Genomic DNA, 15,722 nt, shown 5'->3' with positions numbered 1-15,722 from the left:
TAATCAACATAGTTACTTTGACAGACCAATTAACACTTGGAAACTCTTCCCAATGAAACAAGATCTACTGATTCCTTGCAGAAGACAATGACACTTCCAAAACTGACTATGCTAAAGCCACTGCCACAGCACCTCCTTTGTTTTGCTGTTATGTAACACTTTTTTCATAATTTACAGTTTTAAATTAAATTTTCATACTAAAAAATACTGTAGCAAAAAAGCAGTAAGAAGCAACAGGGATTTTCTGTATAACTGGTTGTCTTTTCTTGAAATACACCAAAATAAGGACCTCAAGCTCAATGAAGTCTTAAATTCAACAATTAAGTTGTCTTTGAATGCTGCAGTCTCCTATTTCTGCAATTTAAAACTCCATGTATTATAACCATGAAGCATCATTTTAACAGATAAAGTATTAAACACATCCATCACCAAAGTAAATTTTTCTCATAGAATCATACTAAGGGTAAAGGTTCATCTGATCTTTTTTCATGTACACGATCACTTTGCAACATTCTTCTATCCTCTGCTGAGCACATCTGTAACTCGTTAAATGTTCACTGCTTGATTCCGTGCAGTTTCAACACCTTTTCCAATTGTATTCTGACCACAATCCAGCAAATAGTTCCACTGAAGTGTACAAGCTTGTTTCACCATGTGTCTCATTTTCTTAGCATTTACATGTTGCTATTCATCCATCTCAGACTGATAACGATAGTATTTAAATACTTATATTGCATTAATCTAGAGCTGACTATAAACACACGGACTTTCATACTCACCACTGACGTTACTTAAAATCATATTGTCAGAGTTTCTTATTTCATCAAATTTTGAAAAGATTGTTTGCAACCTATAAAGAACAAAAACAACAAAGGATTTTTATATCTCTGAAATCCCACTGGCAATTGGTAAATACAGAAATCAGTTTATTAGCATATATACCGCAGCAATGCAAAATACACAAGGGATTAAGTGTATGAAGAAACAATTCTTAAAGGATTGCTCTTTAGCTAAGCATCTTCACAGAAATGCATAGAAAAAGTAAACTTAGCAAAGAACATAAATTGAGTATTGTTGTTAGCATGATTAAAAATAAAACTTCTATAGTTCAGATTCAGTAATGGCACATATTGGCTATATATTGTGTATATATATATATTCACACTCAGCAATAAAAGGTTACAATTTGAACTATGGAATGTTTACTTTGAAGAAAAAAAAGAAGATTGCTATTTCATTTGTTCCAAGACTATTAATAATTTTCTTCAAAGTTTTTGTTCCAAAAAATTTTCTCAGTTTGGCTATGAAAAGAGCTCTGTGCTTGTTAGCACTTCCACAGGGAAAAAAAAATGCAAACAACAAAACTTTCTTCTAAACTTAAGATACACTAAACATTTAAACATGTCCAGCCTGCACACTACTGATTTTAACTATCACAATAGAGAATACACTGGAAATGCTTTGCTACATGTAAACAGCAAATAGACAAACAAAACTTAAAATAAACCAAACCAGAAACTCCACAAGCCTACATTTACAATCTAGTCCCACGGGGCAAAAAATAGTGTTCCATCAAGAAAGATGGCAAAACACTTCAACAGCCCTTTCTCATCACTTCTGCAGGAAACTCAATAAAAGCAGTGGAAGTATCTCCCAGAAAAATGTGACCCACGCATTAACAACAGATTTGTAATGACACCGTTCAGCTGCAAACAATTGAGAATATTTTCTTGTATTTCTCCAAAGACTTCTCTGAATACTTGGAATATGGTAATATGTAACATGCACATGGGATTTTTAGCTCCAGGACTATGAGGACTGAATCATTATTTTAAATGAACAAAGTTATGAACTACAAATCACACGACAGTCTGCAGGTCTCCGAACAAGCACAATTCAGCTACATCAGAAGAACCAGAGACTACACTGCCCAATTCAAAAGTTGCACTGATAGGCTGTCTCTACAAAACTGTTTTATGACAAAACAAGAAAAATGGGTAAAAACTACACCTGGGTATGAAAATTCTCACAAGGAGAAAAGTCAAGGACACACAAAGATTTCACTTCAGCATTTCATTATGTACACACCACTTTTATGCAATGATCTGTGTAGAGAGGCAGTGCACTTTCACTGCATAGTCTACATTTTCTGAGACATGCATATCCCTCTAACTCAATGGGACCCCATTTATCTAATAAACCTCATTTACCTAATAATGAAGAGAGTGATAATATAATGAAAGAAAAACAGCATACAAAATCTGAGCCTTCCCCCCAGCCTTTTCAACAATTTAGGACTCTCACGATGCATTATTTTTATTTTCCAAATACTCGAAAGCAATATGCTACACAGCAAATTTGTCCTGGACTTAGTAGGCCCACAAGAACTATAGAGATCTCCACAAAAAGGTCTGCCCTACAGCAAGGATATAAAACAACACAACCAAAAATCCTCTTAATCATTTAAGTCAATAACCCCTCACACAAACCAGCAGTTATTCTACCATCTCAACTTATCTCAAAACTATATGTAGCTCAGTAGTAGTTTGCCTGATCTTTCCCTAGCACACTTGCCAGCTTGTCTCTGAAACCTATTATCCCCTCTCCCTGTTGCAGCGCCATTGCAAAATGCAGCCATCATAAAATGTCTTAAATGGCAGCAATTCACAAATGTCACTGCTTTACTATTAAACCACAAGTTTTTAAAAGATCAATTCTGCAAACCAAAGGCAGTATATTCTGAAATGGGGTTTTCTGCACTTTGACTTGAAAAGTAAATCTTTTGAAATGAAATGTTTTTGGGGTACTGGAATTTACTAATGACACATGAAATCCTATTAACATGCTATGTGCTTTCAACCGTACAAAATAAGAAGTTCATATGAGAATCAATATCTATAATAATGCATTAGACCATCTTGCTTTCATAACAGTAAGTTAATGTGTTTGCCTCATATGTTCGTGTTTATCAGGAATTGTTGTGAGTTCCTGTCAAAAGTGCTGAATTCCATAGCAAACACTGCATTAATAGCTCACCTAGTTAATGAGGAAGACATAACAGTGTATCTGCAAGGCTAAAACTGTCATCCCAAGAGAAATTAAATATGATTAGAGAGATTAACAGATTTGCCTTAAAATTTCACTTTGATTTTTATATCCTGCAAAGCTGATGTTATCCACTTGGCACAGATATTTTAGAGAATTCAAAAGAAAAAAAAAATATTTCCTGCTCTTTTGAACTTTGTTTTCAAAAATGTTTCCCTGAGTGTTTTAAACAGAAGCAAAAAGCAAAATGCTTCTTTAAAAATATGTTATAATAATATACATGTTGCCTCTCACTCTGGGCAAAATATTTGATAAAGTATTAACTAGAAACAAAAAAAAGCGTTGGTTAGCACTGGATGCTGCATTGTCAATGGTGCAGGCTGGAGAACAACACACAGTACTGCCACTCCTCAAACTTCCAAAGCATGTCATTACGACCAGAGACACACTCTACAGTATTTGCCATAATTGCAACAACAACAGAAGAGTCAATTATAACACAGCTGTCAACATGGTAAAGCACTACAGTAGAACCAACCCTCTCTTTAGAAGAGCTTACAGGATCTGTAACTACTACTTTGCAAATTCTCTCACAACAAGTTTCTCCTTCCCTCTCCTCCCACCCTACTCTTCTTACTACCTTCTCATTTCTTCACACAGTGACAGGCAGCAAGGCAGTATGGGTGAGAGTCTCTAAAATTATTGCAACCACCATCAATTTAAGAATGTTTACAGGAGGTTCAGCTCCTGGCAAAAGAGAGCCTGACAAGAGGAATCCAAGAAATTCTACAGGGCTGGATGAAGACCAGTTTTACTGGCAATAAGGAACGTTCTTTGAGAAGGGAAGCATTATTACTCTCCTTCATCTCATATCTGCAAACCCAGTGCGATGTGGCAATCATAATCCATCACTGAAGTCACCACATATCATTGGTGGACAGAAATATTATCTCCTTTTCCAAAACAGGCATAGACAGCTCTTCCGCAATTTCTCATACAGATGGGAAAATCCCCATTGACAAAAACTACACATTTGGGACAGCAGGTACTTCTGGATGGGCTGTCAGTGAAGGAATGAATGCATGAATTTGCAATACTTTAAATGGGGGCTCCTGGCAACCTGCCAAATCCTCTTCTCCAGCAGGTGACAGGTCTCAATCAAAATATTAACATACTGTGGTGAGGATGGGCAATAAGAGGAATATGTACGTACGCTGCTAGGAGACAGCTGACATGCACACCCATGAAAACATGGATGCTTCCACAAATCGTGCACAACACTTCACACTGAAAACCTATTATTCATAACCATGCTTGATGAAGCTCAACTGTTCACATGAAAGGCAGAGGTGGCATGTAAAAGTATGGACCTTGTGGTGAAGAGCCAGAAGAGCACCACTCCCCAATCAACAGCAGAAGGTTAAAGAAGAATGGGTGGTTACAAGTCTGTTGTTCATGTCCCAACTGAGTCTAAAGCAGGAAATGGCCCATGTGAAACTTGGCGGCTTTTTCTCCATATTTCCCCCTTCCAAAGAAAAAAAAAATCAAAATATCTTGAAGACATGTGTCCACATCTGGACACACAGATGGACCTCATCTACAACTTGAACTAGACAGATAAGTCGAATGCGCATACCACATAAAATGTGGTATTCAGAAATGCATACTGCAATATGCTTCAACATTTTAGGAAATAAAGTTTTGGCCCTAGACATAGAAACTAAACAAATGGCTGCTTTTTTACATTTCTGTTTCTCAAGCAACAGTGGGGAAATTTGTCAGATGAATTCCTCAATGATAAAAGCTTTTAACACTAAGGCTAAGTAACTGCTATCCAGAGCCACATACTCTATTGCCATTCAGGAAAGATCAGCCACATAGATTACATACTGTAAAACATTCAGTTTGGCCCATAGAGAACAAAACCACTTCAGTATTTTTGGCTCACTGAACAATAAATACAACATCCATTTTCAGTGTTCACAAATATATTAGCACTACTACTTTCAAGTCTGACACCAAAGACCATCAAACCTCTCTGGCAGCAATTATAACAAAAGGGAAAACAACATCCAAATTTCCAACCAATGACTTGATACTGATTGTTCCGGAAAAGGAATATGCTTCAAGCAAAGAGCATAATAATAATCTGAGATTTCTAAGTTAAAATATAACAAATAGAGGAACTCACTGATTTTATTTATAAACAGAATCACCAATTAATCTCAGTAAAGAAGAGAAATACACTACAGAAAAATAAATAGTAAATAAGTCTAATTGAACTACAAAATTAAGATCCCATGTTTTATTCATTACTTAGATTCTGACAGGTCCAGTAAAGCCCTGTAGAAAATCCAGTGTTTTCCACAAAGGCAAACCCTACCAGGTGCAGATTAGAAAACCTTTTAAGCCTACTATTATTAAAGTACTGACTGTATTTGGCTTTGTATAGACACAACATGTACATACCATTTGCATGTTTAAGGAAGTTGAACAGTTTCTCAAAACAATGCTTGATTAACTTTCCTGCCTTCCTTTCAGCAGACAGGAGCTCTTATTTTCAGTACTCCAGGATGGAGTGCACTGATGCAGCAACACACAGCTCTGTAATGTGCAATTTGTTATGCAAACTAAACAAGCCTAAGTTCTATTGATTCATGTGTGCACCAAACACTACAGTAATAGATTTTTCTGCTAATATTTATGTTTACATGTAATTTTTAATCCACTGACTTACAGCAAAGGAGCTGCAATGCAGTTCTTTAAGGCTGAAATCAACAGCTGAAAGCAGCAGTGTCTGAACTACAGATTATCTGTAATACTTAAAACCCTTAAAACCTAGGCAGACACACATGAACAAAGACTCCCCTCAAAATAATGATGATACTCTACATCAAAGGTTTTTTTTCCACAGATCATAGCTCCTGCATAACCACCTGAAAATTTTACTGCATCTAACCAAAGGGAAAACCTCTGACAGGCAAAGAGGAACAAACGCCCTAAATGAGGTCTGCCTCTGAAGGAACAACAGTCTGAGCTACCACAGAGCTAATCTGTCTTTCCTGAGCTTTGTCAAACGCCGCCTTAGTTGTGCTGAGGAGTAAAAAGGGACTACAGGAGCTCTGCTTTCTGTCAGGGATAGGAAGGACAGAGAGTGGCAGTCTCATGTTTAACTCAAGCAAATCATAACTCCCCCCTTTATCCCAACCTGAAACCTACTGAGGAGGACACAGCATTGACACTCAGCTCATGTAGTATTTAACACTAGTCCTGACTGTCAGGTGCAAAACTGTTTGAGATTTAGTGGCAACAACCCATTTAACATGCACCAAATAGAGTCTTGCTTCTTTATGTAAATGCAAATTATACAACCATGCTTGCTTTCAGATCAGGGGGAATTTTGTATTCATCTGATTCGGACAGGAGAAACAACTTGGCACCTACTGCAACTAAATTAGAAGCTGTTGATTGTCCTTAGGATACAAAGTTTCTATGGTGTTTAATCATATTTGGATTCCAAGATGTACTCAGCTTTTATCACATGGTGAGTACTGAACTTAAAGTTAGTCAGACCCAACATTCATTGCAAAACAGTTGTGATATCTGCACTCTTTTATTCACTGTTCCAAAAGATATCTAAGGCCCTATCTTAATGCAAGGAAGATCTCCTCGGATATGTTTCACTTATTTGCTAGGAAACTCAATTTTTTGAATTGTAGTAATAATACGGCCTATACTTCTGTGGTAACCAAATAATCCATTACTAGTCTATAAACAAGACTATAATTAAATAGAAGAGAATGTGTGCAACTTATCATTTTCATACAGTAAACTTGTGTCTCAACAGGCTGAACTCTGCCTGGAACAAGAAACAATAAATTCAACACTCTTCTTCCATGTCACTTTTATAGAACATTAGAATAGTTTTGGATCATTCAGTTCCAACCCCTCTGTCATGGGCTGGGATATCTCTCCCTGGACCAGGCTACTCAAAGCCTCATCCCATCCCACCTTGAACAGGGACAGGGTATTAACAGCTTCTCTGGGCAACCAGTTCTAGGGTCCCACCATCCTCACAGAAAAGAACTGCTTCCTAATATCGAACCTAAACATATCCTCTTCCAGTTTGAAGCCCTTGATACTGGTCCTATCACATCCTTGTACGAAGTCCCTCTCTAGCTCTTCTGTATGCCCTCTTTAGGGTATTGGAAGGTGCTCTGAAGTCTCCCAAAAGCCTCCTCTTCTCCAGGCTGAACAATCAGCCTGTTTTCATAGCAGAGGTGCTCCAGCACTCTAATCAATTCAGTGGCTCTCCCCCAAACTAACAGGTCCAATGTCCTCTTCATGTTGGGGGCCCCAGAGCTGAATACATATTTTGATATATTATCAAGCTGTATTTGACTATCCCACAAATGACCATTAAAAACTAGAGCTCCTAGTTTTTTAGATGGGCCTGAAGAGGCACTCATCTGATATTCTCTCTGACACCAAGTAGTAGACATATCCAGATTTATCAAGAAGTGAGATGGAGGTCATAATAAAGTGGTATGCTAATATATAAGGGGCTAACACACTTTAAAAAGTATAAATTGTTTTAGCAAGGAATTTTAAAGATTTTATGGAATACAATACATACAATTTCAAGCTCTGTCTAGCTTTCTTAATTAGTCAAAGGTAGAAACAAAACAATGGCTAATTTTCTTTCATATAAACTAATGAACATACAACACAGGAACTCTAGTAACATCATACTGAAAGGCAAAACTAACTAGAATATAAGATAACAATTACAGTAATTTTAAAACAGAGTTTGAAGTGAGTTTAAAATTCAGATAAAGAACAGTAAAACATAAATGGCTTAGAATTACAAAATCAGAACAGCTAGCTCACCTTCCGGGAGGAATTCCTCTTTTTGCAAGATCTATTCGTACTTTTTCTCCCACATGTCTATAAACCTCTACAATGGCTAGTATGGCAGCATCTCTCACCTGTGAACAGTTTAAATTGTTAATTTCAGGGTTACAAAAATCAAAACAACATTTGTTGACAGGCCACTAATCTTAACAGTGTCTATGTCCCTGTATGCCAATTCAGTTGAAACAATGAGGGTGAAAAGGAAAGGAAATACAACTGTTATATCAAGATGGCATTTGTTCCGAGTTAGAACATCCCCAGATAGTAAAAAACCCTACAAATAACAGCTTTAGAGGGAATTTCTGGATCTGACGTAAGAATAGCATTTGTGGAAGAAATGTGCTTTATCTAGGACTTGCTCACAGCAGACAACACTTTCAAAAGTTAGCTGCTGCACTCAGTCTTGACATTTAATCTTGCTTTCAACTGTTTTGATGCACAGCAACATCCTTTTGGAAGACTAAGAGTACCCACAGGAGTGAACCAAAGTGATCAGCATTTTCTTTACTTATTTCAACTGGAATCTGGTATGACATCAGCACAGCAAAGGGAATAGTGCAAGACAGTGGAAGGGGAAAGAAAGGAGAGAGTGCCTCTTTAAAAATTTTAAATCATGGTCATCACAATGAAAACTGCCAAAAATGCATTTTAGTAAATGCCATTATTCTCTATAACAAATGTCTGGAATGAATTTAATATTGTCCTTTGCAGCAGTTCAAACTAAACATACAATTGCTCTAGCAAGATGTAAATTGCATCTTTACTAATGATCAGCAAACAGGACAAATTCTCAACAAAATTTCTCTACAATAGAACAATGCTATGCAGCACAGAGGAGATGAGAACTTTGCTGCATTCAGAAACTAGGCATAAAGACCAATCCTGTTTATAAGCCCATCTCCTACCAATGTTGTCTTCCCTTACTGTATTCATAGTCTTTTCCCTCAAGCACAACTTCAGATAAATGAAGATATTTTAACCATTTCCACTGGCATTTTCTGAGGTTCAGATACCACCATTAGGAACTATGTCCTGATTTTCACTACAGATGTTTTTGCTTATGTTAATGATTTTAATGACAGTCCTTGCATGTTCTCAAATGCCATTTGGGTTGCAACTGGAAAATAATTACATATAATGTTAACCTCAGCAAATTTGGCAAACTATTGCAGGTTTCACATAAGGGCTGCTTCTGGGTGTAATTTTTTGCGTCAATAGCTTTTTTATTTCCTTTCAACATGATCTGTAAGAAATAACTGCTTTCAACAATTATTAGTTTCCACTTCTGAAAACAAAACTAAAGGGACCAGTATACTATGATACTACTGCCTTTGCAACTCTACTTTCATTTTCCAGTGGATGGGCTAATTAAAAGCAATTTGGTATACTTTTTCTCATGGTAGAAACAATGATCTGCTGCACACAAGCACTCTTATCAGCTTTTGTTTGAATGCTTATATTTATTTTGCTTTCACTACTCTGTCAAAGTATAAATGTTCAAGGCCCAGTATGTACTGAAATCCTTACCTGACTATTGGAGTCACCAAATGCTATACATAGATGTGGTACCAGCTTGCTGAGGATTAATGGTTGTGCACCGTAACTAAAAAAAAAAAAAAAAAAAAAAAAAAGAGAACAGTATTTTAAAAAAATCAGGAAATAATTTTTGCTGAAGTGAACTTTTGGTTTAGATTTTATAGAATACAAACTGGCATCAACCAAGCTCTTTCTCTTACTAGCCCTTTGTCTACTTTTAAAGAAAATAAAATTTCTGTAACTTTAGTCTTTCCTTCAGAAAGCCTGCTACTTATGTTGTTTGATTTTTCCTTGTTTGATTTTTCCCATATATTAATTTAATTGAACCAGACTCCCTAAAGGATTAATTTCAGAGAAAAATGACATTCAGAAGAAGGATAGAACCATTACATCTCCATAGAAACAAAAAGCTTACATGTTTAAGGTAGCAACAAGACACAAACACACTCCTTCTCGGGATCGGTAATTCTTGTGTTTAAAACCAACAGCAAGGCGTTCCCAAATGTACTATAAAAGCAGAAATAATGGTCTTTAATTACCAGGTGCACAATACAACGTAATTCTATTCCATATAATTACATTCATAATAGTTGCAAAAAACAATAACAGAAGGCAGGTCCACTGAAAAAGTGATAAAATGAACTTATGAAATGCACAATATGGAACACAACACAGATTAATTCTAGACCAAAACCAATTCCTAAAAATGTCCTTCAGCAATCTAGCTGAGTATTTGCCTTGTTTGAGAAACAGCTATTAAAACATACAGAATTGTTACAGTTAATGCACACAAAACAAACATTAACATCACAAACTATTGATTCAAGCAGAAGTTCCTATATTCTGTTTATATTGTGTTTCCCTGCCAAAATTTCCTCACATCCATTTTAGCATATTCTTATCCATACTCCTGCTGTCCCACTTTTCCTTTACTTTTGCTTTAGATCTATTTCTTCATTTTTTGATTATTTCTTGCCCCCTCATTCTAATTCCTGTGCTTCAATTTTTGTTCTGCTTTCGGTTCTCCTCTCCATGCTGGTGCCACTTCCTGTGGTACGATCCCCTGGCTCGCTAAACCCTCCTTCACCTCCTTGCGCACTCGTTTTTCTCTGCCTGCTGGGTTTACCCCGTTACCTTTCCATCTCCTTGCCGTGCTCTAGCCGTGTATCAGAGCATTGGAAGCGCAAACGTGGAGCTGAGGAGCTCGGGGATTCTCCTTGGGAGCAGCAGACGCACGGGCTCAGCCTGCAACTTGCCCCAGCTGCAGCGCTGCCATTGCAGCCCGGCCAGCATCCGGGCAGCGTTGCCTAGCGATGGATGGCTGCACACTGCCAGGAGCTGCACACTTTGCAGCCCAGGCACCTCCCTCCTCCCATCTGCACCCCGGAGTGCTGCAACTGCAACCTATAATGACGCCACACAAAGCTGCTAAAATGTATTACATACTAATTATTGCAATCGGCTTTCTGGAAAAAAAAATATAAAGCCCTCACAAACAGCTGTTGATCAACAATGAGCAGGGAATATGCATCCTCTTTATTAATGAGGTAGCATGCTTCAGAGCAGACATAAAATTTACCAATTAGAGCCCTGCTTGATAATTTTGTCCCATCTGTGCTTTTTTGTTTGCTTGTTTTATACTTCACTGCATTTAGAGAAAACAAACCTTAGAGGAGCAGGACATGGCTTGCCAAAACTGCATAGCTTAACAACAAAGAACAGGATTTTACGGAAGAAAACATCCTTCCAATTAACCCACTGTCACGGACAAACATGGAAAAAAGGAAATCTCCTTGCTAGACGTATAAAAATACAGGTAGAGAGGGAACTGCAGACTACTGAAATAAACAAAGTAAATCAAAGAGAAATTTAGTCTTTCACTGAATTATCCCTGAAGAACTAATTAAAAATTTTTTTTTCTCTTTTTAAGAGAAATTCAAATGGCTGCTTAGAAATTTTAACTCTCAGAAGTTCCTAGCAAGAGCTGATGTCAACCTCTTTGTCCCTTTCATGCAAATTTATACCATCCATATTTTTATGCCTTCCTGCCCATAAACAGCTACATCTAGTTCTTGCTCATAAAATGAACAAAAAACCCCCAAACATCTAAAAGAAGTAAAGAGATTTAATGACAGGACAAATTAAATATTATTCAACAACATGCTAGAAGAGGCAATGTGATTTGACTACTAAGAAATTATTCCATTCAGCTCTTCTGAAGGGATGCTTCACTGCAGCAGAGAGCCTAAAGCTCTGTATTTCAGTGTTGGAGGCACAGGAAAAACTCCTCTGTTTTGGTCCCTGCTGTGAGGACAATTGATGCTTTTCATCCAAAGTTGTAATGACTTTGAAATGTCTGCTCTCCTGAGAGCAGACACCCAAATCCAGGCTTCTCCCACCTTGGGGGAGTTAGGAGAGCCATACCTTGGTCTTACACACACACACGCTCTTCCTTGGATCCCAGAAACCTCATATACTTTCTGATACAGAGTCATCTTCACAGGGGATGGAAACTTCCTTCCATCTATGCTATGTGCAGCCTAACAACTCTGCACAAAGATGGACCAACAATGTAAAACTTTCCTGACAAGGGCTTAGCACAAATCATTTTCTATATCAGCAGCTGTTCAAATGAAGGTGTCTCCAAAGTGCTCTGCTGTGCACATGTCCAAATGCTGTTGCTTTAGAGGCTTTGGTCTGTATGCCAGGTATTTGGGAGCATCTTGGGCACAGTAACATGTCATTTATGTTACTACTAGCACTTTGACACAAAAAAAATACTGCCATGTCTCTTGGTCAGTGAATATGACCAACACTGCAGCTTGTGACTAGATAATGCAGCTTGTGAATAGCACGTCTTTGTGGATGATATTACTAGACCCTGATGCCTAAATCCCAATCAGACCTGTACCCAAAGGAAGATAAACATGTTCTATAATAGCCTAGCATGCTGCATGTTTTATGAGGCAAACAAAGCAACTGACAATTCTCTCACTCCAAATATAGTCCACATCTTATTCACTGCACACAAACATTCAAACTTGTATCTATGAATAAACAAAGCCAGGAATTATTAGCACATACAAAACCCCATTTTTTTTCCCTATTAACCTCTAGAATTAGAACTCAGAAATAGATTTTTTCAGGAACTGAAAACTCAAATTATAAGTTCTTACTCACATCCAGGGTCTCCAGACTTCCAAATAACATCACTACTCAAGAATATAATCTTGTTAAACAGTCTTCCATTTTGACCCACAGAGTCAAAACATAAGATTAAGCACTCAGAAGACACATAATGCTTAGAACTGAAGGTTAAGTTAAGCAAGCCTCCTCACAACCAAAAATGACAAGCCAAAGGGCAACTTATTCCCACCTCAGTTTGTCTATGGTTCACAGAGCATCGCTGTCATACAGCTAGAAGGCCAAATTCTCTTAAGTTAGAATATGTGCACCTTAACTGTAGGACTAGTCCTACATGTTCAAGTACAAATCTAATTATAAATCAATTTGGAGCTAATTAAACTTATTTATTCCCATTGTCCAAACCCAGAAGATGATTCAAACATGTTTTAATTAACAAAGCCCCGTCTCGTGGCACAAAAACATCTACTCAGAATTAAGCTATGATCTGCAAAATATGCAGAATCACATCGTGCCAAGATTTTTATCTTTAGCTAAACAATACATCCATGTCAATCCATTAAGAGTATCTTTAGTATTTATACCATTAACAGTCGCATTAATGTAGTGACATGTTCAGAGTTCATACAAAAGTTATAAGCTCACTGGAGACCTCCATCTCAATCTGCATTAAGCAATCATACCATGGGTGGTGCTGCTTCACACATCAATTTCAATATAAGATTCTGTGCTTGCTCTCGAACTTGGTCTTTGGCATCTCCCATACGATCTATCAAAGCCAGGAGAACTACAGAACAGGGGAAAAAGAGAAAGTAAAAAAGATTAAATACCCAATGGAGATTTTCTAATGTTTAAAGATATTTTTTGAAACAGACGTAATATACATGTCATTCAAAAATAAAAGCTGAGTTTAAGTAGGCCACAATATTTTAAAGTCTCAAGTGCCTTTCTGAGTATTTTATAAGACTAACAACAAATGCACAAGGCTGAAATGGAAGAAAATAGTAACTTTCAACAGGTTAAAAGAAAGCAAGCTTTCCATTTTCAAAACTGTGTGAATGACTTTGATTTTATCTTCAAAAACTGTTCCAGTTAGCTTCAGAATAACTGGCTTTTCTAAAAAATAATGCTAGGTGTGGTGAGTGACCAATAATTGGAATAGAAATATACAACTATTTTAAAATCAGTGTGACTTTGCTGTTTATTGTAAGAAAATTGAAAGTTTTAAATCCTCTAGTTCACATAGTGTCTCTTCAGGAAACCCAGCCTTACTTCAGTAAGAGCATTGTTAAAAATTACTATGTTAAAACAAGCATCCTCAAACAATATTTAAGTAAAATGACAGTTGTTGATTTCACACCCTAAAAATAAGTAAAAAACAAAATCAAAGGACTTGGCAATTAATTTTGCTTGCTTTTCCAGACAGAAGTCTATAATTACATCAGATAAATTAATGCTATGACATTACGAAAGACAGCCCAATGAACACATAGCGAGCTCCATGCTGTGCAAGACACGTGCTGTACTGGTTCCCAGTCCTCCATCTGGGACCCACCCTTTGTGAGAGTCCTCCCCACAGTGCCTTCAGTACCAGTTCTTCCAAATGAGGGGTGATAACACCAAGCATGCTGCCTTCTTTCAGGAAGCACAATTGATGGAGTATTTAAGGTATTCCAAGTGAAAAATACATCTTCACAGCTAAGATAATTTTTTCCTATGTTTGGTACTACATTACTGAACACCTGAGAGTATTTTACAGTTGTTGCCTGACCGCTAAAAAATTTCTATTCACTACAGAACTAACTGTATCTGGCTACTGTTTGCAAGGCAGATCTGAAGTAATTTTATCAGTACCTAATGATTTTATAGTAATAACTAAACAAGAGATTTGCCAGCAAAATAAAGGGAACAGAATCATACATTCTGAGGTTTCCTGAGTCTCCTGTTCCTAAAAACAGCAGTCATTTCTGAACCATGATTCTTACTGACAAATACACTGCTGAAGTTAGAAATTGCCCTCTTGCAATTTCTGAACGCTTTCTTAGTGTCCTAATCTGAGTGTTTAATTCTACTGGTTCTGGACAGTCCACTGACATCTTCAGCTACCATCATCAAGGTTTTGTGTTTTTCATCCATCTTCTCTACACTTTCTCCTCTGAAGAAATTAGTACAGCTACTTTCATTTTCCAGTTTGAGCATAAGGGTCTGGGTTTTTTTTTATTTGGATTGGATTGCTGTTGTTTTGATAGTGTGGGACTTTGTCTTTATGGTTTGGGTTTTTAACGGGTGTTTCTGTTTTGTTTGGTGGTTGGGTTTAGTTTTATGGTTTTTTCCATTTTGTGAACAGAGAAAAAAATCCAGAACTTGAGAACTTATATTTGAGAGCACACAGCTGACCACTCCCATGAACTTCCAATCACTTATACACTTATTGATTTTACTTTTCTTGCCAACAGTACTTTTCATGTCCATTTTCAGCACTTCTGAACTGACCTTGTTCCCATGCCTTAACACTACTAGTGATGCCTCTACATTGACCTGACTGCTGGGCAGCTGAAGGCAATTCTAGCTTTACAGAAAAGGAAACAAACACATCTAGTGCCAGTTCTGTGGGAACACAGATCCTTTGTGACTAATTAGCACTCTGAGTCATTTGACAGAGCTGCAGATACCAGGGCTCTGCTCAAATCACCAAGGCAAGCACAGAGAATGGCTACTAGAAGCTGCTGAACAGAGATGAGGTCACCGAGTTAAACTAAGCTATGACACAGCCTGCAGATTTCAGTGTGTGCAGCTACTGAACACACCATCCTTTGCCAGTCCTGGAACTCTGACAGAGGGACAACACACTGTGGAAACTGTTAAAGGGCCCAAATGGCTGCAGGCTTGGCTTTTTTCCGCCTAAAACTCAAGTTTCTGTAAGACCCCATATAAGGCATGACACATACTATTTGCACAAGACAAAAGAAATTAGGCTGTTGAATGCTGGCAGCCACCAGCTGGTTTCCAGTGTGCCTGTTCATCTTTCCTGTCAGAATAAGCTCCAACAGGAATCCATTGAAAGTTGGGTTTCCTATTGATCA

General features: G+C 37.4%; 1 protein-coding gene across 32 annotated transcripts in view; it reads right to left on the bottom strand.

Moving 5' to 3' along the window:
• CLASP2 (cytoplasmic linker associated protein 2) overlaps nt 1–15,722 on the bottom strand; it is a 139,216-nt gene that overhangs the window by 101,907 nt on the left and 21,587 nt on the right. For all 32 annotated transcript variants that reach the window (XM_021553196.4, XM_021553203.4, XM_085573352.1 and 29 more), the window contains 5 exons: nt 13,323–13,426; nt 9,911–10,002; nt 9,487–9,562; nt 7,936–8,033; nt 780–850 (listed from right to left, as the gene is read on the bottom strand). In XM_021553196.4, the coding sequence (XP_021408871.1) occupies nt 780–850; nt 7,936–8,033; nt 9,487–9,562; nt 9,911–10,002; nt 13,323–13,426 (441 nt within the window). The remainder of the gene's footprint in view (nt 1–779; nt 851–7,935; nt 8,034–9,486; nt 9,563–9,910; nt 10,003–13,322; nt 13,427–15,722) is intronic.

The sequence above is a fragment of the Lonchura striata genome, chromosome 2, assembly GCF_050655825.1.
Source record: "Lonchura striata isolate lonStrDom1 chromosome 2, ASM5065582v1, whole genome shotgun sequence".
Lineage (NCBI taxonomy): Eukaryota > Metazoa > Chordata > Aves > Passeriformes > Estrildidae > Lonchura > Lonchura striata.
This window is presented reverse-complemented; position numbering and strand designations above follow the sequence as displayed.